This window comes from Sceloporus occidentalis, unplaced genomic scaffold (genome assembly GCF_023333645.1).
Source record: "Sceloporus occidentalis isolate IW3139 unplaced genomic scaffold, rSceOcc1.0.p SCAF_35, whole genome shotgun sequence".
Lineage (NCBI taxonomy): Eukaryota > Metazoa > Chordata > Lepidosauria > Squamata > Phrynosomatidae > Sceloporus > Sceloporus occidentalis.
In genome coordinates, this window is record NW_028317015.1 from 8,590,057 (window position 1) to 8,616,301 (window position 26,245).

Here is a 26,245-nt window from a genome sequence, read left to right on the forward strand (position 1 = left end):
TTGTCATGGGTAAGCAGTTATTCATACGAACTAAGAGTAATTACTAGCCAGCTGCGGAATTGTCAGGTCCCAATGTTGGTTTTTAGACAAATAAGTAACCTGGTATAAATATACAGGGCAGTTTACAGGGTCGGAGAGGCCAGATGGTTTGCCCACTTCGCGATGTACTTGTATAAGTCCCAGTAGTCAGATTGGAAAAGAGCTGGTCACTCCATGCTCCCGCATTACACCGTTCAATTTCTCAGGTCCATGTACTTTTCCTTTAAAAAGAAAACGTGTTTATTACCAGACAAGCAATACACCAGAAGAATTTCGCTTAAGTTTTTTTCTTTGGGCATCAAACTAATTTGGTAATAAGTCATGCAGGTTCCTTCATCAGTAAATTCAGCTTTCCTGGCCACAAGATTCAGTCTAGGGATTCTTTCATATGCTTGATTATGAGGGGGTTAAACAATCCTCAAAATAAACGAGAAGTTCAGATGGAGGCGACAACTCCTGTGCTTGCCAACCCACCAAACTTTCAGTGTTAAAAAAGAAAAGGCCAGAATATTAGAGCACTATAGAGGAAAAACCATGAAGCCCCTTGAGTCTGCACCTAAAGACTGTATAACCATTTCACCGTCCCACATCTTCTTTGTTTTGAAATCCTTAAAGGAGAGAGTTCACCATTTTTGTTATTAGTAACTCATTACAACCTGTATTTAATATTATTGTGTTTTCTGTTGTAAAGCAAGTTTATAATAACTTGTTTCAATCAAATGCATATATTGTTAGGTGTATGTGTTCTATAGGGCTTCAACAACTAATCGATAAAATCGATAATGAAAATCGTTGCCAACGAATTTTTCCTGCTCCCTAAAATACCCCTCATTTTATAATCCGTTTAAGTAACTCACGGCAGCAGCTCCTACATACCATTCCCTCCCTGTAGTCACTGCCGATTGGCTGCAAGGAGGGACAGGGAGAAAGAGACGGGCCAATCGGCAGTGATTGCAGGGAGGGACAGGGAGAAAGAAAGGGGCCAGAGTGCCGATTGGCCCGCCCATTTCCTATACCATCGACATGGCTCAAGAACTCATCTAACTAGTGAGTATAAAATTAATATTTGGGCTGCTGAAAGTTAGGGGCAGTTATAGTTAATGGGGTGTTTAGGGTTAATTTAGGGGCAGTTGTGGTTGATGGGGTCTTCCCTTCAGGGTTAATTTAATGCTGAGGACTGAGTGTTAATTTAATTAAATAAAGTTAACTTAAGGTGCAGTTAGAGGTAAAGAGGGGGGCAAACTGAGGGGATTCTAAATCCTGGGGGCAGTGAAGATTAACCCTGTATTTATTTATAAAAGTATTGTGTCTGTGAACGAGTCTGCAAACCTATGAGTGCACTATGGCATATAATGGGGTATACGACATACCTTGGGAGGACGGAGGAATATTTCTGGGGGGTATAAGGCATATAGGGTATATAAGGCATATGTGGGGAGGGCAGTGTGGCATTTCTGGGAGGCAGTGTGGCAAGCCTGGGCTCAAATGTGCGCATTTTTATCAGTTTTTTTATTCTGCTGTTTGTTTTTTTACATCCTCCGTTACTTTATTAAATTATTTTAAATAAATGAAAAATTTACATTTTTTTATCCGATTAATCCAAAAAATAATCGGCCAACTAAGATTATGAAAATAATCGTTAGTTGCAGCCCTAGTGTTCTAGCTTGGTTATAATTTAGCCTGGTCTACAAACATATGGACTCCTTATCACACTACCTCCATTAAGATAACCTCTCTATCTATATTTTATTTATGCCTAGAATCAGCTCAGCATGATAATAGAGCAGAGACATTATTACAACTGCCTGCAATAGGAGGATTCTTTATTGGATCAAAATATAAAGAAATTCATTTTTCTTGATATGTTACTTTATACAGCACTGTGTTTAATGTTCAGCATGTTTGAGACCTACAAAGGCTTTTTTGGCAAAACGTGCTTTCCTTCTAGCCAGGGGTGTAACTAGAAACCACAGGGCCCTGCGCCATCATTGCCCCCAAAAACAACTTGTCCGTGCCTTCTTTGCCCCTTGCCCCCTCTTTAAACATACACTCTGGCACACATATCTAAACACTCTTACAAAAATTACACACACTTCATTATACTCTCTATCTCACCCCATTTACACATCCATGCTCACACACATACCCATCCATGCTCACATACATTTGTACCAACACGTAAACCTACATCCCCCCTCCTGCCCCTGCTTACCTCTCGCCACTCCTGCAGCTGCTTCCACACTTTGCAAGCAGCCCCAGGTTCACTGCAGGGTCACATGACGTGAGCCTGAAACGTTCCTGTCTCCCTGTGCGGATTCAAAATAGTTTAGACTATTTTGAACAGGTACAATGAGACAGGAACAAGGGGTCACACCAGGCCCCTACAGGCATGGGCCTCTTTGCAGCTGTGACAGCTGGGCCTCCTGTAGTTACGGCAGTGCTTCTAGGACCCCAAGTGCCAGGCCGGAGGGGCTTTGGATAATAAAGGGACGTTATGTTTTATAAAATGTATTCCAATTTCCCAACTGATATAATTTGGAAACTTTTTAGACAGTATGTTTGTGTTTCTCTGGGCCCTTTATATTCATCATGGAGAAAATGTTACATGGTCTGGAAGTTACCTGTTCTCCTGGTGGCTTCTTTTCTTGGGATCCAGGTAGGAGCACAGATTCTTCAGCTGGAGAATCTGGTTTCATTTCCACTACAATTTGATCCTTTTCACTGGGTTTTGTACTGAGAAAATGGAAGGCAGAGAAAACTGTAAGCTATTTTTCATAATTATTTCAAGAACCAGAGTACTTGCAGCAGTGAGTTTAATTTTTAACACTTGCTGTTGCATATAACTGCACATAACTCCCTCTGCCAGGGTGTACCGCATACAAACCTAAAATATATGCCCCTTATTTCATTGGCAATCAGCATCGTAAGAAATGTGTAATTAATAAGTGTGAGGATATTTGGTTTACATCAGGAATGCTGAGATCTGTGAAAAAGATGGTGAAACCAGCATTTCTTGCTGTACTAAAGTTACCTCCCTTCTCTGATGTTTACAAGGGCTTCATGAAACAATCAATATCAATTGGCAATCTAACAGACAATGAAGAATAACCGTAATCCCAACATCACGAAGCGTCCCTGGCACTGAGTTGATTAAGTGTAACACTTCTCAATGTTTAAATGCCTGAAACACCGAATCCATGTAACATAGACCCTGCTGCTGTCTGATCTCACATACTGCGAATAAGTATTCCAGGGCTACAGAACCCTGCTTCCTGTGTGATAAACTACAGTGATGATCAGAATGGGAAGAGGGGGGAAATTCTCCCTTTCTTAAATAAACACATTTAAATGAAAAATAAATGATCATACAGAATACAGTAAGTATACTTACATATCCTGCTTCCCGGAGCGGCCACAGGGAATGTGCCCCTTTTTGTAAAGAAAGTAAAGCACAGCTCCCAGGATCGCCAAGAGAAGGATGCACACAATGACGACCACAATCACCACGCCGTGACTCCCAGCTTTTGTGGGCTCTGCAACAAATTATAAGTTACTCTTCTTTGGGTAGCATTATATACAAAAAATACATTATATGTAGTATGGCAGTCGCTCCCGCCACAAAAACAACCAGTTTATGATAAAAGCCATGCAAACCCCCCCTGCTGCATTAGAAGCCCCCTCATCATTAGTGTGTTATGTTACAAGGCATTAGTTAAAGCAGCCATGCTCAGGGCATATCACTAGTTGTGGGCGCTGCTTGACAGAAGTAAAATGTGGGAAAACGTGCAGCCGTTCAGTAATAAACCCTGGCAATCGGTGAGCACACGGGGAGTACAGGATAACTGACCTTTTACGGTGTTGTCTTCATATAAAGAAAAAAGGAGAAAAAAACCCACAAATGAAGATCACACATTTAACACAAACCTATAGTACTATATCTATAGTATATTCCTTTACTGCTAGTATGTCTACATGCCCTTTTGTGTATATCTTCCTTTGCGATTCAGTATCAATGTTATCGTTAATTACATTCCATTCAATTTAATTAAATCTTCAATTCTTATCATTTACGTCAAGCCCATCTCAGTGTGTTATCCAGCGGCACTTAGTGACACCGCACCAACACACTCCCTTCGGACTATGACATCAACAGTCCCTGTGTGGAGCCTGAACTACCACTATGTTTCAACCTTCATCACTCCAGTAAAACTAATCAAGCCCTTTAGTTTTTAGGAATATATTCTGGAGTTTTGGTAAAACCTTGCTGTGTTTTGGCACATTGGCAGTGTTAAGAGAGGCATTTTCCAGTTGCTTTCATGTTATTGCTCCTTTTTTTATCCAAGGTATCCTTTATTCTCCATATTAATTGACCCTTACATACCCTTTACATACCTGAGCTGGTACCAGTTGTAACTGTAGTTACGGGAGCTGCGTGTAAACAAAAAAGAAAGAAAAATCACTTTTTGAGATGTTTTATGAGAAGAAGTGAGTTATTGCCTTTAACTAAGTCTTGATCTACATATTGCAAAATCACACTGTGAATATACATACCTGCGCTTGTGATGATTGAGACTGGTTCTATATATATAAAAGAAAGAGTAACAATAAATATAAATATAGCCTGTACCATCCCGAAATGATTGATAGACAGACATAAACTAGGTTAAGATTTGAAGGAAACGCACACAATTACAGGAACGGCTAAAGTGTTAGAAAAGGTAATGTGGGAGGCATCTGCTGCATGGGCATTTAACCCAACTATGAATGTATCCACACTTTGGGGTTTATTCAATAAAGTGAGAGTTGACAGGATAGTCACTTCACATGCTGTTTCTACTCACCGACATGACAGCATGTGATCAGTGAGTCAATGAAACTGAACAATCCCCATCCAACTAGAGGCTGATTGTTATATATGGGCAAATAAGCCATGCCAGGAGTGAGTAGGTTGCTGAGCTGACTTATGTAAGATAACTCGCTTTGGCTTTCCTCAAAATACAGATAATGAACAATTATAGAAGCTAAGATTGTAGGTTCCGCAGAACAAATTAACTTCAGTTATCCACTAAGGACTGAAAATAAAATTGACTACATTTAGGAGAATGGCATATAAGGAGTAGAGGAAAGGCATTCATTAGAATAAATATTGTATAAATCATATTATTGTTGACATAGAGTGTCTAACCCAAATCACATCGACGTATAGCCATGTGTACGAGGACCAGAAACAGTTTGGATGAATTGAAGTGTTTCTGCACTTCTGTTTTTCCCCAGATCCATCTGCATTTTTCTGGCCTGGTGTTGTCCTTCCGCAACAGGGCGGAGTTTCGGTGCACCGCACGAGGGAGGTCTCTCCCTCATTCCTCCAATCGGGGGTGAGGCTGTCCCGGTGCTGTGTGCCGAGACTCCGCCCTGTGCCCTGAGCCAGGACAAGTGGACCACCAGACAAGTGCGAGTGAAAAAAACAAACAAAATGCTTTCAGCTTCGTTGCGTTAGGGCCCCTCCTCATTTTCAGACATTCGTACAAACTGATAAACAAACTTTGTTAAAATAAAAATTTGTACGAATCAGAATTCACAAGTCTACCTTTTAAAATGATTTTCATAATACAAAAAAAAATAAAAAAATAAAAAGTTAAATGAAACTCCTTGTGTGCATAAAATGCCCCTATTGATTCCACTTATGTGAAATGGTGATGGAAGGAACAGTCAACTACAGCCCAGGTACAACAAGGTACTTACTAAGTACTTTAAGATGCATTCTTTATTGCTGGGGGTGTATAGGACATTAGACTGTCTCTTTAAAGTGATTATTAAAGTGCACTTTTACAAAAAAAGAGAGCGAGAGAGCGAGCTGCATGGTCAGACACTGTTACATTTAACATACTTAGCTCGAGTTGGACTTCTCCCTGGCTGTTGCCGTGTGTGTTAGAAGCCTCACAAGTGACTGTTACGTTTATCAGGTCATGGGTAACAGGGAAGGTCAGGTCACTAGTCACTTCAAGTCCATCAATTATTTCTGCCTGTGACATTAAACACATTAAATAGGCATCAGGATAGGAGAAATACATTAAAATATATAATGGTACAAGGAAGGTAGGATAAGCAAAATAAAGAGAATGGGGCTAAAGGACCAAAAGGCTGCAGAGTGTAGGGGACAGGAAATAATTGTCATACATAGAGATGAAAATAACAGACAACTGATACATGTGGCTTTTGTGATTTTGACAAGTAGTTACCACTGTGCCATTAATGGACCAGATAATGCTTGGAACCGGATGACCAATCGCTTGGCACGTCAAAGTCACCATTTGGTTTTCTTCTACAGCTATATGCTGAGAGGTTACATGCACTTCTGGTTTGCCTGTAACAGGATATTTAAGGGCAATATATCACGATTCTTGAATACAGGTTTTCCCATCCCAAAAGAAGTCTCTTTATCAGCACCTGTAATAATAACTTCCAAGTCCATGCTGACATTCAGGCCCGGTACAGCAGGTAAGTCAACCAAACACGTATAGATTCCCGACATGCCATAGTTTACATCATTAAGATTCAGAAACGTTCCCTCTGCTTCAAGATTTTCCTTCTGAAGAGAGCAAGGTTGAAACGTGAAACAAATGGTATAATGCAGAGGCTTCATTACTTTCTGTTTTTTTTGCATTTGAGTTCAATACAAACATAATAAATAGTTTTAGAGAGATCACCAGTTTTCAAGAATTAGGAAATCTTGACTCAACAAATAATTGAAATTAATAATCAAGGATGCTATTGGGTAGTAGGTGTAGCAGGTACACACAAAATTTAACTAATTAAACCTCAAGGTCAAAATGCCAAATGACAAAAACAGGAGTTTTGTTACGTTTACGTTAACATCTGAGCCAAATGACGATGGGCACAACCGTGTTTTAAAGACAAAGCGGCACAATTGAAGTGACCGTGTCCGTGTCCGGTGATTGTTTCTTACACTTACTCTCGTCCATGTTATCTCAGTCTCCACGGATCCATTTGCTTGACAAGAGACTCTCAAATCTTCTCCTAGTTTTACCACGACTGGAGATTCTTCAGACAACTTTGGTGGATCCAAAACTGGTGAAAGGAGAAAAAAATGTAAAGGAATAAACAGTCCCTTACGAAAAAATTACTGCATTTCTTCTGAAGTAATACTGCAGTTTTTTGGACATGAAAATACTGCAATACTGCACTTTTACTGCAGTTTTACTGCATTTGTACTTCACTGTACTGCAGTTTTACTGCAGTTATTTTTGTACGGAAGTACAAATGCAATAAAGCTGCGGTACATTGAAGCACAACTGTAGGTTTGCAATATAAAAAAAAAAAGTGCAGTAAATGTGCAGTAAAACTGCAGTACAATGAAGTACAAATGCAGTAAAACTGCAGTAAATGTGCAGTAATACTGCAGTAAAAGTGCAGTATTGCAGTTTTTTCATGTCCAAAAAACTGCAGTATTACTTCAGGAAAAACTGCAGTAATTTTTTGTAAGGGACAAGTTTTTGGTTAAAGAACCATTCCAACTGAAAAAAACATTCTTCTTTGAGCATGAAATGCTGTGTTGTATACAGACATGTAGTGAAGTACTAAAGGAACTGGGTTTATTTTATCCTGTCTCACTAACATACCGTACTTTATTTCTAGGCAGCCGTGTGATCCGAGAGATTAACAACTTAAACGTGTGGCATGCATAGTGCAAAGCATGAAATCCACCACCAACTATTATATCACCACCTCAAGAAGCATGTTACTCCCCATTAAGAGAGGAAACCAAGGGTACATTGGTGTTTAAATGGACCGATTAATATGTAATTTGCAATAATGGTTGTAAAAACACAGCAGCAAGAAATGCAATGACCTAAAAAGACTGCAAACAGTACATTTACTGCTAAGAAATCAATCAGAAATTCAATAAGTTTGTATAAAAACTAAAATACATAAATTTTTTGCACGTACATTTCACACAATTAAAATTTTCTGGTATTTGTGGATTTCATGCCACATTTTTGAAGGCATCTGAATGCTTCTCTCATGCAAGGTTCATGGTTTTTGAATTGCATACAATTTAATAGAGAGACTCATATAACAGTTTGTGTTACGTATATCACTTTAGATTTAAAAAGTATTGCAATGTTATATGTTTCAATATAATTATGAGTTTCAATAATATATTTGAAGCTCAAAGATTTTTTTCTTCACTAGCCTCCCCCTTTAAAATCTTGGGGATATGTTTGATAAAATACAACAAACTGTAGTATAAGGGTACTCGATAATACTCACAATGCACTTGGAGCTCTATATCAGCAGATAAATCAGAACTAAAATAATTATAGTCTGTCCCCATGCAACTGTAGCCACCAGAGTCCCCACGCTGAACGTTCTTCAGAATTAAAGATGGGCCAGTTCCCAGGTCACGATCCTCATCCCTCTATTGTATGTTAAAGAGAAAAGAGTTTGTTTAACACGAACTATAAATGTATAATATGGTGTATGTATGAAAAAGGCCATCTTGTTTATAACCTGATATAGCTAGTTTAACACAAGTTTCTGTTCACTTCCTTCTGAGAGGACTATAGAAAAAGAGCAGCCACTTCTGTATCTCTGGATTTCGACAAAATCAATAAAAAAAAAGAATAAATGTCATAATTCTGAAAGATACTTGTAAAGAAAATTCAGAACTCAATAAAGCATCACTTTAAAGCTGTGGGGTGTTGCTTATTGTGTTGTGCAATCACACTCCTTCTCCAATGACTTAAGGGACACCATTATCCAACGCACCATTTAACGTCCCTTATCAATGCAAAGAACTCCAAGCTTGCATACACCTGCATGCAAGTACACATGAGTTTTATAAAGCAGACAAAAAGGAATAGAGTCTCAATAAGGACATTTTAGGGGACACTTGGAGATAGAAGAGTGCAATAGTTTTAGAAGTGCTAGAGGTCTTATTCTGAAGTCTTACTTTGTAGTAAATTATTTCAGGTTGTGGATTTCCATTGCCCTCACACTTCAGCTCCACAGTGTCTCCTTCCTTTACTGTTTCGGTTGGGCTCTTCTTAAACATGGTTAGCTGTGTGTTGGGGTCTAAAAGGAGTTACAGTGTTATGGGGAGAGCCATGTAAAGGCAATATATACAATACACAAATCACAAACATGACAAAAAACAAAGCCCATGGCTGGTGCTCACAATACACTGTGATGTTCCCTTTCGCGGACTCCATCATCATCATAAGGTGTCCTGGAAGAGAGTATGAGACTTCACAGTAGAAGACAGCGTTGTCATCAGACTGCTGGACATTAATGAATAGACTGCTCACAACTGTGTAAAAACCACTGGACTCTTGAGTCAACTGATATGAGACTTTCACATCTGTGGAAGATAAGAAGAGAAGAAAGACATGAATGGAGAATAGAAGTGAATTAAGATGGCTGAAATAAAAGTAAAACAATGGGCAGAGAGAAAAAAAGAACATGACAGAGAATAAAGGATAACATTCTAGCAAAAAATGTACGTGAAAGAGAGGCAGGTAGCTCTTTAGAGAGGTGGATTATCACATATGTTTCTGGTTTCGGGTGACATAATTTAGTATTGAATACCTGCATGTCCGTCCCTCAATGGAAAACCATTCTTATACCAAGTAATATTTGGTGAAGGATATCCGTTTTTGCTTTCACAGCTCCCAATCTAAAAGCAAGGATACCTATTATTTTGGCACATAAAGAATAAAGGCGTGCAAAAGTACAAAAAATATCTTGTAAAATGAAACGCCTTTTGCCTCATTTGTAAACAAGACTTTAATCAGTGACACAGTTGCATTGGCCAAAATTAGAATAAAAATATCAACGCACACACAGACACCATAATTTAATGGTATTCTTGTAAAAACATACAAAGTTTATATTACAATTGGCCAGGCCAGCATGTCCGATTACTCTCACATTATTCACTGCCTTTTACTGACTTGTGCAGAGCCTACAAAACGTTTGAAGCATTCTATAACTGCTACAGAAGTAGCGCAGAAGGCTCCATACTGTGTTTAGTAACTAGCATCCATTCACATATCAAAGTTGTTCCTTAATCTATTAGGACTATGTAAAAGGGGCTATTCTGATTAAAACTTTGAAATGTGGTCTAAGTTCCATATCATAGTATGGAATGATCAAATCAGTAGGGTCATTCCACTGGTTGTTATGGTGATAAGACCACCAATAACTTTGTACCCAAATCCATCTATGTGCCCACTATGTGTAATGTTTCACTTAGAAGCTCATTCATTTTCCAGGTGGCTCTCCTTCCTGACATTAGTCAGCAGCTCTCGGAAATTTGTGTATTTACATGCATCCAATGAGTTGAACAAAGGTAAAAACAAATGTCATGGCCTGCACAGTAACCATTCCTCTTTCACTCCAATACAGAATTCCTCTGTTATTTTTTTCCATGTCTACGAGAAAGGTGTGATCAATATGGTTACTATTAGAAGTTAGAAGTAGACATACCCTGTCATAAAGTGTCACCCAGCCATGCATCATTCATGGTGTGAAACAGGGTACTATCCAGCTGTCAACTATAGCAGTCCCTATCTACTGTCATATTTCTTACCTCAACACTGTCGTTGTCCAGCAGTATTCCCACATCCACCAGTTTCATTTCTGGTGGCTCTGGAGCTTCTGAACAGAGAGACAGGGAGAATGAGATTTACAGTTCTGGCAAGGGGTACCCGGAAAAAAACAAGTGGTTTCATTTAACTTCCAGCAGTTCCAATGACTTTGGGCAATACACAGATACACTAACTATATAAAGTGCAATCCAAACTCAGGGAATCTTTTGGCTTGCAGAGATCTTACAAGAACCCTTACGAAAAATTACTGCAGTTTTTCTGAAGTAATACTGCTGTTTTTTGAACATGAAAAAACTGCAATACTGCACTTTTACTGCATTATTACTGCACATTTACTGCAGTTGTACTGCATTTGTACTTCAATGTACTGCAGCTTTATTGCATTTGTACTTCCGTACAAAAATAACTGCAGTACAACTGCAGTACAGTGAAGTACAAATGCAGTAAAACTGCAGTAAATGTGCAGTAATACTGCAGTAAAAGTGCAGTATTGCAGTTTTTTCATGTCCAAAAAACAGCAGTATTACTTCAGAAAAACTGCAGTAATTTTTTCGTAAGGGAAAGCAAGAAGGGGGAAAAGCGAAAGATGAGTGAGAGAATGGGAATTTTTTAATGAAAAAATGAATGAATGGATTAATAAATTTGAAAGTAAGACTGATAAAGTAGACAACATGTGATTGAATATCTTTCTATTCTGCAAGAACTTGTGGCAAGATGGTAGCTTGCAGAGATCTTGTGGTGTTACAAGAAAGCTAGAAGACGCTCTTTCCCAGGGATCTCCCCACTAAATACATAGTATGGTGATTTCACAGTGACATCACTGAGTTCCTTTTAAATATAGTTTTTAATGTATTCTTTATTATTATTTAAAAAATATATTTTTACTTTTTTATTATCTTCACATTTTTGTTTTTTTACATTTTTACATTTTTTTTTTCTGATCTCCCTGTCTGACCCAAAGTTATCAGCACACAGCCAGCAATACTCATTTCAGAACTATCTATTTGAGGCCCTTGAGATTATTCTGGCAAGATTTATGATTTATAAAACCATATTGATTTGAAATATTTTTTTCTTTTTTTTTTTTATATTATATTCCATTGTTACTTAAGTATCATCCCTTAGGGATTTTTCTCAACTACAAAATTACTGGTAATTACTAGTAATTCACAAGAGTTCTCTTAAATGGAGTTTTCTTAAAGTGGATTTATCACAACAAAACAAAATGTATTCAATTTAGAGAATTTAAATATCCACAATATTATTAACATGCAGTTCTTTTTTAACCTAAACAGTTTTCATGCTCAAATTACTAAAAGCTATATATCTGAAAATGTTACAAATATTATGCTGGAAAAAGTACAATGTGTAAGATTTAACCAATATACCCAAACAACTCTGTAAATTAACATAAATTTACCATATATCAGTATTTATGCATTGAGTCACAAAAATAATTTAATCTTAACAGGCTTTTCTACTTTTTACATAAATATTGTGTCCATTCGTTCCCGTACTCACTGTATACACGTAACTGGACGTGGTGTTCCTTGGATACAGAGCTTGTGTTCGCCGCCCGACAGATAAAAATTCTTTCATCTTGAACACGAATGCTACGAATTATTAGCCTAAAATGTTCACCCAGTGTCACTCTCTCCTTCAGCTCTGAGTCCTCAATAGACGTCCCATTGGTCAACATCTTTTGCATTCCATTTTTCTCCTGTAGGCAAGTGGAAAGTAATAACATATGTGACATTTTGACTCATTTATTATTACAGTGTTGTTTTTTTTAGCTTATAGCTTATACAGTGCATGAGGTACAACATACTGATACATAAGGTTAAGCAGGTCCTCCGGGCAAACTTACAAAAAGGAGACATTACTGTCTACCAGTCAGTTTGGTTTAGAGAATATCTATAAATTTATTATAGATTATGTGTCCTGTAGTCCAGAGACTTACTCTCCATGTCGGAGGTCTATAAAATGCTTTCAGAAAAATTAAACATCATTTTCCAAAAGCCTTCATTTAATGATTCAGTAAATCTGACAAGCCTGCACTGGATAATGGTGTTTTTACACACACACACACACATATGTGTGTGTGTGTGTGTGTGTGTGTGTGTGTGTGTGTGTGTGTGTGTGTGTGTGTGTGTGTGTGTGTGTGTGTGTGTGTGTGTGTGTGTGTGTGTGTGTGTGTGTGTGTGTGTGTGTGTGTGTGTGTGTGTGTGTCTACCATGGTAGCAGTGAGATTCCTGCAGCAAAGTTCAAAGTGCGGTGTGAGAAAACACGTGGGGTCATTGTAATTAGCTACAGAGCTTGAGATTTCGTCCTATACCTCTATTACAGTCCTGCTACTGTTGTATCCTGCACTGTTACCTGGTGTACCTGTAACTTGTGGGCCTGGTTTACCTTATCTGTATACAAAGAGAGAAGACAGAGTAGAAAGAAAGAAAAGAAAGAGAAAGATTAAGAAGTAAAGGAGAGATGGTCTTCCCTAAAGAGTAGGAGCACATAATTTTAATGACGGTCACATACACTAGTTAGTTCCTTGCCCCAACCGCCTTTTTTATCAAGTTGTCAGTACCCACTCGGTGCCCCTCTCCTCTGCAAGCCCTCTAGCTCGGTCTCGGTGCCGGCTTGTAATGCTGAGGGCCGGAATATGATGTCATTTCCGGCGCTCAGCAGTAAAGCAGCGCGCACCGTGGCAGAGCAGGGAGACTTGCCGCAGGACTGCTAAAAGGTAAGTGAAGTACAAAGGGGGGGGATAGGGGAGATAATAAGGAGGGAGGGGGGTAGATAATGAGAAGGTAGGGAGAGGAAGGGTAGATAATGAGCGGGGGGGGCTGCATTTCAAACTTTGCCCCAGGCGGCATTATGTCTTGGGCCGGCCCTGGACCCAACCATTCTGGCTAAATGGCTAAACCCAGCAACAAGAAATATATGTCTGGGGTTGTTGATTATAACAGGAACTGCAAGTTTAGTCTACAGCGCTACAGAATTTGATGGCGCTATATAAAACAATAAATAATAATAATAATATGATCTCTCTGATGGAGCTATTTATGTTAATGACACATGCACTGCCATTTGAGACCCTCTTGAGCAGTGACACACTGATAAGACAACATATAGTGTGGATATCTTACTGAAAAATCTCTGGTGTTCTGCAGCCCTTATCCCCATGATAGCTGATGTGTATTTTAGTTTCATTTGCTTTGTTGTTTTTTTTGTTATTTTTCCCATTTTTGTAATATCCCTACTTGTCTTTAAATGTTTAATTTATATTATTACACAATATGAGAGGCAGACAAATTATTGTTTAACACAACACTCAAACAGCTATTAAGGGGTTAAAAACCCACCAAGCAATAAAGAGCTTGATTGTATTGCCATTATCAGCAATATTTATGCACAGTTTGCAATGCTTGCTGTACTATTGCTTGCAAAATGATTACACTCTGTAAGCAAATATCTTATTACACCGACTGCATTTTCAGGAGTGAAAAACATTAAAGTCGTTTAAAGCAGTTATCAAATTAAATATATGTAAAATGTATGTTCCTCATTTTTTTGTGGAGATATATATATATATATATATATATATACCGTATTTGCTCGATTATAAGACAAGGTTTTTTCCAGAGCAAATGCTCTGAAAAATACCCTTCGTCTTATAATCGGGGCCGTCTTATAATCAGACCTTAAATAGGTCTGACTATGAGTCTAAGATCCAGATCCCCTGCAGCGAGGCAGGGGACCTGGATCCTCCTGTGTTATGCCCCCCCCCCCCCACTTACCGGTGCTTCTGAGTCCCCGGTGCTTAGTCCGGGCAGCGTGTAGAGCTCTACTCGATTCGCGTAGAGCTCTACACGCTGCCCAGACAAAGCACCGGGGACTCAGATGCAGGGGACCTGGATCCTCCTGTGCTATGCCCCCTGCCCTCAACTTACCGGTGCTCCTGAGTCCCCGGTGCTTAGTCAGGGCAGCGTGTAGAGCTCTACGCGATTCGCGTAGAGCGGAAGTTGTCTACGCGAATCGCGTAGAGATCTACACGCTGCCCGGACTAAGCACCGGGGACTCAGAAGCTCCGGTAAGTTTGGAGGAGGGAGGGGGAGGGAGTGTTAAATGGGGGGCATAAGGCATTTCTGGAGGCAGAGTGCTCTGTGAAATGCCTTTTAACCCCCATTAATGCCACTCTGAAATGCCCTATACCTCCCTATATGCCACTCTACCCCATAATATGCCTTTTAACCCCCTAAATGCCAGAGTGGCATATAGGGGTATAAGGCATTTCTGGAGGCAGAGTGGCACATAGGGGGTCAAAGGGCATATCTTGGGGCACAGTGGCATATAGAGGGTTAAAAGGTGTATCATGGGGCACAGTGGCATTTAGAGGGTTAAAAGGCGTATCATGGGGCACAGTGGCATATAGGGGGTATAAGGCATTTCTGGGGCAGAGTGGCAAGCCTGGGGGCAGATGTGCATAACTGGGGGGGGCAGGTTGAAAAAAGGAAATAAAAACAAAATATTTTTCTCAATCATAGCTTTTATTAACAAACAATTATTCACATAGTTTACATGAATTAACATTTACTGGTAAAACTTTTCCTATAGGGTCGTCTTATATTCAGGCTTTTTCCTTTTTTTCATAAATTAATATTCAGATTTGGGGGGGTCGTCTTATAATCAGGGTCGTCTTGTAATCGAGCAAATACGGTATATATATATATATATATATATATATACACATATATATATACAGTATCTCACAAAAGTGAGTACACCCCTCTTATGTGACAACACTGATAATCCAATAACTCTTCCACTCCTCCGTGACGACATCACAGAGCTGGTGGATGTTAGAGACCTTGCGCCCCCCCACCTTCCATTTCAGGATGCCCCACAGATGCTCAATAGGGTTTAGGTCTGGAGACATGCTTGGCCAGTCCATCACCTTTACCCTCAGCTCCTTTAGCAAAGCAGTGGTCCTCATGGAGGTGTGTTTGGGGTCGTTCTCATGTTGGAATACTGCCCTGCAGCCCAGTCTCCGAAGGAAGGAGATCATGCTCTGCTTCAGTATGTTACAGTACATGTTGGCATTCATGGTTCCCTCAATGAACTGTAGCTCCCCAGTGTCAGCACCACTCATGCAGGCCCAAATCATGACACTCACGCCACCATGCTTGACTGTAGGCTAGACACACTTGTCTTTGTACTCCTCACCTGGTTGCCGCCACACACGCTTGACACCATCTGAACCAAATAAGTTTATCTTGGTCTCGTCGGACCACAGGACATGGTTCCAGTAATCCATGTCCTTAGTCTGCTTGTCTTCAACAAACTGTTTGCGGGCTTTCTTGTGCATCATCTTTATAAGAGGCTTCCTTCTGGGACGATTTAAGACCAATTTAAAGCAGTGTGCGGCGTATGGTCTGAGCACTGACAGGCTGACCCCCCTCTGCAGCAATGCTGGCAGCACTCATACGTCTATTTCCCAAAGACAACCTCTGGATATGACGCTGAGCACATGCGCTCATCTTCTTTGGTCGACCATGGTGAGGCCTGTTTTGAGTGGAACCTGTCCTGTAAAACCGCTGTATGGTCTTGCCTACTGTGCTGCAGCTCAGTTTCAGGGTCTTGGACAAAAAACATATTTAACTTTACAGAGATTCTTGCCCTAAAAGATCAAAATGATTTGAAAATAAAGGTTTAATTTACCCCGGAGCTGTAATCATTTATGCTTCAAGCTGTATGTACATGCACAAGCATTGTGGTCATGCTTTTGTGTACTTCCTATGCGTTATCCACTAGCAGCAGGGCAATCCTATAGAACACTAGCTTACTAAGCCAGCTAATGGACCATGAAGCCTAAACGGGAGGAGATAAGCGCCTCTGCAGAGTGTTTTACAAAGGAAAGCAGGGGAAGTCAGAATCAACTGAAAGGAACAGTCATGGAAAAAAATATATAATGATCAACTATTATAAAATGGATATCCTATAATTATAATTGTTAGTACAAAAATGTTTCCTTCTTTCCGAATACTTTGAATATGTACAGTGAATGCTCACGAAGGTGTATGACATGCACCACATTATTTCTCCCAACTTTGGTGTATATTGTACATGCATGCTGTTCACAAGTTTATCACGCTGTATGTTTTAACCTGCGTTTTGCATTAAAATAAACTTCATTTATTAAGAGATTATTTTCTTTTAACAACTGTGGTACTTCTCCCATTATATGTTTTTATATAGATTTTTTCACAGCAGCAGTTAATGTTAAAGTACACCTCGTATAATTGTTTTCATGTCTAAATGGGATCCTTGAGTTAAAAAAAAAAGACAGTTTCATGAATATTTTAGAGCGTGGAATGGAAAGGTTTTTAAGCCCATTATACAATTCATAGACAGGTTGCTTGAACATCACTAAGAAATGTGAATTGTGCGTGCAGCTAAACCTCCATTTAAAACTCTATAACTATTGGAGAGCCCTGTTTCATCTCTAATTGGTTGTAAAGTGTACTGATACTTACTTGTACACCTTTTTTAGCACTTGCTATATGCATTTGCATATTTCTCCTTCATAATGTATTACTACTATTATACATTGTGCTTTCAAATACCTCCCAACAGTCCTGATTTTCAAACCAGCTTTCCCACTTTTGGGGACTGTGGGGATCATGAGTTGGTTGGGGTGATCAATCCTGTACAGCCCAGATCTCAATCACAGCTCCAATGTGGCCAACTGGTATGGCTGAAGTAGATTGCTGGTCTTTTCCCTTCTCCAACTCTGCCCCCCCCCACATCTAACCATTTGGACACTTGAAATATTGCTAGTATTGTATTTTCCAGCACTGTATGATTGGTGAACAGGACATAATAATGTGGATTTATATTCAATAGGTAAACTAAGGTATGCATGTCACCTAATAAAAACTAGAAATAGAAATGGAAACATTTCATAGTAAATGTTTTTATGGTGAGTAAAATAAATCATTCATCATATACCTAACCTGACCTCTTTTTTTCCTGGTTGTCCAGTATGTCCAGAGGAGAAGGCCAGACAAATTGCCAGGGCCAGATTTCTATAAGGAATAGGTATGATGATCATAGAGGGCCTGTTTACTAAGGGACCTCTGGGAGGACCAGGAATATGGTCTTAACAACAATGGTGGAGTACCTGAGGTGTTTGTGTCTAGGAACACCTGTACGAGCGGGCTGGCAACCCATTCCACATGGACGAGAGTTAAAACCAAATAATAAAAAACGCCCAAAACACATTTGTGATGCATTAAACTAGCTCAAGTCTACGACACATGTAATGCTGAATATTGCTCCTGTAGAATAATGCTATGTACGGTATTTACAGAATTACTGTTCCTATAGATACTTCTGTAGACGCTTCTGTTGCTTTGGATGAGGCAGTTAATTTTGTTTGTTGATTTTGGCGCAAAAACTCAACAAACGTTGATCCTTGAGATGTTCAAATGAATACGGCTGGATTGTGCACCTTTTTATTTGCACATCTACTTTGTAGAAGTGACTGCCACATTCGGTTTAAACATTGCCTCAATCACAATTTTGCATATTTTCCCAGTTTTTCTGCCTAGGACACCTTTGTAAATCTCCTTTGTTTTGTTTGAAAACTATTTATAAAAAGGGGATGCAAACAGAAATTATTCAGTCATCAAATAAATGTTTCCTAACACCCCGGCCTGGTGGCTACATGAAGAACACACAAAGAGCCTCAATTTGTGAGACTCTGACAGGTACCAACTTTGGCCTGATGATTTCATTATGTCGAAGTGGTCTATATAAATAAAACCCCTCTGTAGTCTAAGAGATGAACCGAAAAAAGTTGCAAAGTGCCTCCATCTAACAGATGACTGGAAAGGCCAATGAGGATCAAAATTCCCAAGTTTTTGGGATCCCGCTTTGCATTTCGGTTGTATGATGACAAACTGACAAAGTGGATTCTAAATTAAGTATTTAGCAATGCCAAAGAGAAACATAAATTAAAATACACACTGGCAACGTACTAATGCAGCTACTCTGCAGATACTTACATAAAGCCACTGAATGGTGGGATGCCAAGAGTGCTCCGAGCCGTAGCTCATGCAGGGAATTCTGACTGTGCCGCCCTCTTTGGCCTCTTTCACCTCCACTCGTGCAACATCTTGCTGTCCCCATGTGCCTGCAAAATAAGTATTTTAGGGCCATCTAATAAATATACTATATCTAATCCTATTATTTTCTGTGAACAAAAACATTATATAGGCAATCATAATTAATACGTTTAATAATTACATTATAAAATTCCACTCTGGTCTATCAAAGCACATATGATAGGGTTCCATCTAGAGAAATATCTTGTGGAGAAGGCCCTGTAGACCTTGCATTGTGCCCCCTGTGCAGTCCAACTCTTTGCATCTGCCAATGCTCTAGTTTTATCACTTATGAATCACTTCCACATACCGTTAGAAAAATAATAATTAACATAATAAGGACTTAATTGACAAGATATTCTGGAGCAAAATCACAGCTGGGTAGTGCTCTCACAAGAGTACAGATCAACTTTCTATAGCGAGTCTCCAGCTAGTTTTGTAGATGAAATTGTAAATGTTCTATGTAATAACACATGCGCCAACATTTATGTCACACAGTCTAACAAGGACCTTGTATTCTGTATACAGATTGCTATTTTCTATCTCTTTTGTTATTTTAAGGTATATGAGCCCTGGTGGGCATAGAAGAGTGTGAACGCATGCTTATGTACGGCTATTGGTTAATTATGTTATCTAACACTCCAATCTTCACATAACATATACATATATTTTTTTATTCTCAATATGTTTTACATCATTACAATAATCCCATCATTCTCCATTTATAAATTGCTATAATTCATTCGCTATCACTCCCCCTTCTCCCTCATACTCTGTTTCCCGCTCCCCCCAATGCATCCTGTATAATACAAGTTCTGTATTCAGTGGTTCCTCTCAGGATCCTTCCAGCTGGTGCTGTGCTTAATAACAAGATGTGTTTCACATTCATACAACAGACCTTTCACGACGATAACCCCTCCTCATATGCTTTTGCATGCCCTCAAGACCTCACTTTTAAAGGGTGGGAGATAGGGAAATAGCCACAGCCTTCTACAACCAAAAAAAGGAAGCAGGAAAAGTGGATTGCGTGCGAATCAGAATATATTTGAAGCAGCACAGTCGAGATACAAAATTGTGTAGGTCAATGTATTGGTATATTTTCTCTGGGCAACAACAGTATAAGATTATTATTATTTATTGTTTTATATAGGGCCATCATATTCCACAGAGCTGTACAACGGACATAAAAAGTAGCATATAGCATTACAATTTGACTTACAGAAACAACAAACGAGCTTACAGTCTGAGGGAGTTGGGGTGTATTACACAATAGGTAAAAGTGTACCAGCCACACTATTATAAGTATTGCAGGAGAGGGAGTAGGAAAGGTGAGCTAAAGGAATATGGGAGGGCATTAATGCATCCTTAAAGAAGTGGGTCTTGAGGGATTTTTTGAAGGACCGAAGGCAGGGGGAAAGACGGATAGGCCGGGGGAGAGCATTCCAGAGGATAGGGGCAGCCCTTGAAAAATCTTGTAAGCGTGCATCACTGGCTGTGCAGGTGAAGTAGTGTGAAAACAGTGTATTCCCATATGTTACGAAAGGGAAAATACATATATTATTTACCAAAATACCTGACTTGTAGGTACTGAACCACTTGACTTGCTTTTTAGTATAAAATAAACCATTTCATATTCACATAGAACACATGAATTATTCTCATGATGCTACCTCTTCATCATTTTTATTTCCATTTTCTTTCAGCTGTATTTTTATGATTTGAAAATGTTTTAATCAGATTAGAAGTGCAGAATATTCCACATACATAATGGTATTGATAACAAATGTGGATATAATTTTTTGTTGTGCAACTAACATTGCCTCCTTCTTACCTTCAAGGTCTCAAAGTCAGAGCAGCTTTTAATTTTCCTTTGAATAAAGGCCTTGGGGTGTATAGGCCAGACCAGCCTTGAGTGAATTAGGCACCTTGGTTTGAGGGACATCTGAATCAAGAAGTGTTTAAACCTTGAGTGTAGGTGATTAAATATACTGGAGATGTCTCCTGTGAGAGGCATGAAGTGAATTATATTTGGTCTAGCTAAATGCATTAAGAATTTGTAATTCATAAAAGGTTCCAAGATACACGTGATTAACCAACTCTAGTAACTAAAGATAACATGCACACATTTGCATAGACTAAAATGCATTGCAGTCTATGTAATATGGACTGTAGAATGCAGATGACACCCTAATCTATTTCTCCTCCCCCGACCTTTTACCCTCTCCTCTAACTTGCCTCACCCACTGTCTTTCTGGAATTTCATTGTGGATCGTGTCGCATTACTTGAAGCTCAACTTCGCAAAGACTGAGCTTTGGTTATCCTGCCATCCCCTCCGTTCACAACTCCTGACATCTCTATCACTGGACAATTCCACTATCCAAACGACAAACAAAGTTTGCTGCCTTGGTGTCACACTTGACTCTCTTCTTCATCCCTCACCAAATCGTGACGGTCTCAGCCAGCATCCTAATCATGCCATCTCAATGATCAACAACCTCTAGAACTCACCCTGACTCCACCAACTCATCCCCATCCAAGCCGTCTTCTCCTACTGTTTCACCGCCCCTCAACTAGATTGTAAGCTTGCAGTAGAATATTCTACTGACTCTGCTGCTGCTGGCGCTATATAAATGTAATGTATTTTACATGTAAATAGGAATGGAATGGTTACATTGCATTATTTTTAAAAGGGAATGTACTATTGTACTGTATACTCACTATTTGATAATGCTTAATTAACACCCTAAACAGCCTCACCTATGTCACCCAAATTCAGGTGATGATATCAATGATATACCAATAAAACAGCGAATGGTAGAACCACAAACACCAACTTGGTGCAACGCAGACAGGATGCTGCAAGTGAATGAATGACCCTTTTAATCAGGACATGCAATTTGAAACCCTGAGAATTTAGCCGAGAACCTGAGACGCAGGGTCAATCCCATACATTTATCAGCTACAGTAAATAGATAAAAAAATGCAAAGACGACATTTTAGTCAATCTTCTAAAATGTCAGAATATGCAAACCATGTGTAATACAATACTAAATTTAGAACACAAACTACAGGAAAATGTTACATAAACGCTTCATTGGTCTAAGAGTCCTAAAATAAGGGAAATGTAAGTATTACACATGATTGTTCTGCATTTAATGAATTATTTAGGAATGTTTTAGGAACTTGGTTTGAACTTACAGTTGTAGCTGTTTTGCACACAGACCCTGCTTGTGTAAGTGTTACTGTTGCTAAAAGCAGCATGCATGTCTTACAGATATGACAACTTGTACAGAGCTGTAAATACATCTGTTGAAGGCGTCCACTTGCAAAGTTCCTACAGCAGTCACTGAAACCAGAGATCACGGCTTCATAAATATAGACCTGGCTATGAAAGAGCCATTGTTATTCTTTGAACCACAAGCATTGTTTTAGTAAATATCGACTTTAAGAACGATTGTTTTTAAGACCTGCCTTCTCCTTTCTAACAGCAAGTTTCTTTTTCTTCATTGATATATTTGCAACTAGATTCTCTCACCTAGGCACTAATCCCCAGCATTCTACAGCACTGTCTAGAATACCTTAAACACAAGTGAGTATTACCCAGCAAATCCAGCTTTGGTTTTATAAATTCCGAATCTGATCAACCTCTCTAAGTATTTCTATCTTTTTTTCACTATCTCTGTCTCCATCATCTGCCTTTATAGGCCATTTTTACCCCACACTTGGCTATAGACATTTTTACTAGCTGCTTTACACCAACCTTATGTATTTACACCACTACACTGTTCTCCTTTCTGGAGGGTATACATTAAAATAGTGTGTATAAACAGCTACGTTGACTACTACAATGACACAATGCAGGCTCTGGAAAGGAACGGAATGGACTACTCTCAGCCAAGTCACTCCTTTTACCAATGTATTGGATATTGTGAATAAGATTGTAATCTGTGATGATTGGAAACATGCTGCACATAGGTAATTCTATCACAAGCACCATCATGCACATTGTTAGTCCTATTACAGATGGATTTAAAAAAAAATAATTAATATGTCATGCTGAATGAAGCAAGGGCATCAAACTTAGTAAAAAACTCACATATATATATATATATATATATATATAAAATATCAAATATATTAAGTGTATATGCACATGGATGACTTACCAACAGGTGTGTCATATTTAAGTAGTTGGGACGGCAAACAAGGAGAAATATAAGTTATTTGATAACTAAAGCTGGGGATTTTATATATTTAACAGGGATACTGTAATAACTATTTTCTATTACAAAATAATGGTGATCAGTGAGATACAAATCTTGCTTAGGATGTGGGAACTCCCGTTCATAATGGAATACCCTGAAGAGTATGCGTAATAGTAAAGAACATTGGAATCTCTTGTTTAAGGGAGGCATCAGAATTCAATATGCAATTATAATGAGGTCACAGGCAGCCAGGATGGATGGCATCATATAGAAGCAGAATATTAATAGCTGAAATTTGGAATTTGGAGGAAGGAGGGGTGGCACAGGAATTTATTTCATGATAAGAGGGCAATTAAAAGAAGCTTTTGGTTGGAAGCACTTGCGTCATTGAATCCCAATAATAATTATGGCATGTCGAGAAGGACATGAGGTCAACTGAAGCCTTTGTATAATGAGGAGACATTGTTTTGGAATTTCCAAATATGAATCAGTATAAGTAAAAACCAGACAATTTGCCTAGTGTGTCTGAAGGAGAAGGGGCAAGGATCATAGAAGGAGGGTGAGGGGTGGGGCTGGGGGACATGGGGAACATCCATTAACTCAACAAGAAAATGAACTAAGCCACAGTCTCATAACCACAATATCACAATTAAATAAAGATCAAAAGCACCACAAAACTGACAATTACATACAAACAATTATCACATTCTAATGTCTCGTAATACAAAAAACAATCTCAACATTTCTAACACAATCACATTCTAATGTCAAGCAACTCAACATGTATAATACAATGGTATTAGAGTTCATGTGCACCTGCAGCATGAAACAAAATAAAGAGTAATCAGTATCATTCCTAGAGGTAACACATCAGAGGTGTACTCTAGCACACAGGGTAGGTGTATCAGAGATGTACTCTAGCACACAGGGTAGGTGTATCAGAGATGTACTCTAGCACACAGGGTAGGTGTATCAGAGATGTACTCTAGCACACAGGGTAGGTGTATCAGAGATGTACTCTAGCACACAGGGTAGGTGTATCAGAGATGTACTCTAGCACACAGGGTAGGTGTATCAGAGATGTACTCTAGCACACAGGGTAGGTGTATCAGAGATGTACTCTAGCACACAGGGTAGGTGTATCAGAGATGTACTCTAGCACACAGGGTAGGTGTATCAGAGATGTACTCTAGCACACAAGGTAGGTGTATCAGAGATTTACTCTAGCACATAGGGTAGGTGTATCAGAGATGTACTCTAGCACACAGGGTAGGTGTATCAGAGATGTACTCTAGCACACAGGGTAGGTGTATCAGAGATGTACTCTAGCACACAGGGTAGGTGTATCAGAGATGTACTCTAGCACACAAGGTAGGTGTATCAGAGATTTACTCTAGCACATAAAGTAGGTGTATCAGAGATGTACTCTAGCACACAGGGTAGGTGTATCAGAGATGTACTCTAGCACATAGAGTAGGTGTATCAGAGATTTACTCTAGCACATAGAGTAGGTGTATCAGAGATGTACTCTAGCACACAGGGTAGGTGTATCAGAGATGTACTCTAGCACATAGAGTAGGTGTATCAGAGATTTACTCTAGCACATAGAGTAGGTGTATCAGAGATGTACTCTAGCACACAGGGTAGGTGTATTACAGTTAGGCTCTTAGTAGGTGCAGTAGTGATAAGAAAGTTGCGTCTGGCAGCTCTGCACCCCCTGCTTCTCATAAGCACCCTGACAAGGGTAAGGGGTATCCATAGCAAATCCCTACATATTGTAATAAATCCATTGTTTTATTATCTTTTATTCAAATATATACAAATCCAAATGTTAAACTCGATTTCTCATTAGTATCCTGCCTCTATGTAACAACAAATCTTCTACCCAGAAAAAACAATCACAGATACATTAACAAAGATCATTTCTGTAGCAGAATAACAAGAACATACAAATCAGCAACGCACATACACTCTCTCAAGGGACATGCATTAACCATAACTGTCAGAGACATTTTATAGTTACACACATCAGCAGGTTATCACATACACACAGTAGCAAAGATAATGAGTCTGAATCTCCAATAGGTCCTGATTCCTGGAGTCTTCTGTACAACAAAACAATTTCCAAACCAGCTAACGACATCAACAACACCTTACACAATATTCAGATTCTTCACAGGGGGCACTATGTGGTTTTCAGAAAAGTTTCCCATGTCCCTGTATGCTGAAGATCGTAGTCAATCCAATCATTTCGCTTACAGAATGGCACTGTAGTATTGTGTCGACTGATTTACAAAGTATTTGCAGTTCTATTTAGAAATACTTATGTTTACAAAACATGATACATGCAGCTGCATTCTGATTTATCATCATTAACCCATGTAGTGCCAGAGCAGCACCTATATTTACTTGCTCTGTCAAGGATTGACACAAACTTAACAATTAAATAATGTAGATCAGAATATATGGTGAATATATATATTCTTCCTTCCCCAATAGCATAAATAACTATTACCTCTCCAGCTGAGCAGGCACAGGGAAAGCAGGATGAGAAAAGCCATGGCTCTGCTACTGTATACAGCACCCTGCAGAGGCAGCGAGACACTGAGCGAGTAGACACACTGACGTCAGGTGGAGGAGGGAGGGGAGTGAGTGTGAGAGGAGGGAGGACTGGGAAGAGAGTGATAAGAGGGCGAGATTGGAGGAAAGGTGGAACCTTTCCAATCAATGAAAGGCAGCATCATTTCTCTTAAAGATAACCTGCTCATCCTCCATCATACGTACGCTTAAAGTTGCAGAAGAATGATGAGCTGAGAGAGAAGCCAAATGTGTTTAAAGTGCAAGAAGCAGGGTTTGTGAAAATAAAGTGATATAGGGGAAGTAGGGGTGGGAATATCTGTAAGGAATATCTTTAGACTTTGGGTACTTAAGGAAAAAAACTGGGGTGAGTGTCTAGGAAGAAGAGGTGCAGGGACTGGGGATCTCAGAATACACTGTATGGCATGTAGGAAGCCTGAAGACTTGCTAAATTGTTCCAAGGGACAGAAATAGAATCTGAGGTCCACACTAAGCAGCACTCTTGTGATTTCAAATATGCTTCTTGGCGCATTGCCCTAAGGTATATGACTTAAATGTCACACACAGGGCTTTTCACCATAACTACATTAACCAAAAATACCTACAGCATGTACAAATATGCCACTT

General features: G+C 39.2%; 1 protein-coding gene across 1 annotated transcript in view; it reads right to left on the minus strand.

Moving 5' to 3' along the window:
- Positions 1 to 233: 233 nt before the first annotated feature.
- LOC149298072 (cell surface glycoprotein MUC18-like) overlaps positions 234 to 26,245 on the minus strand; it is a 44,354-nt gene continuing 18,342 nt past the window's right edge. Inside the window, exons 2-12 of the mRNA XM_089487920.1 lie at positions 12,192 to 12,390; positions 10,652 to 10,719; positions 9,649 to 9,736; positions 9,239 to 9,421; positions 9,014 to 9,135; positions 8,332 to 8,479; positions 7,013 to 7,128; positions 6,387 to 6,628; positions 4,432 to 4,467; positions 2,661 to 2,772; positions 234 to 260 (exon numbers count right to left, since the gene is read on the minus strand). Of these exons, the coding sequence (XP_089344046.1) occupies positions 234 to 260; positions 2,661 to 2,772; positions 4,432 to 4,467; positions 6,387 to 6,628; positions 7,013 to 7,128; positions 8,332 to 8,479; positions 9,014 to 9,135; positions 9,239 to 9,421; positions 9,649 to 9,736; positions 10,652 to 10,719; positions 12,192 to 12,390 (1,341 nt within the window). The remainder of the gene's footprint in view (positions 261 to 2,660; positions 2,773 to 4,431; positions 4,468 to 6,386; positions 6,629 to 7,012; positions 7,129 to 8,331; positions 8,480 to 9,013; positions 9,136 to 9,238; positions 9,422 to 9,648; positions 9,737 to 10,651; positions 10,720 to 12,191; positions 12,391 to 26,245) is intronic.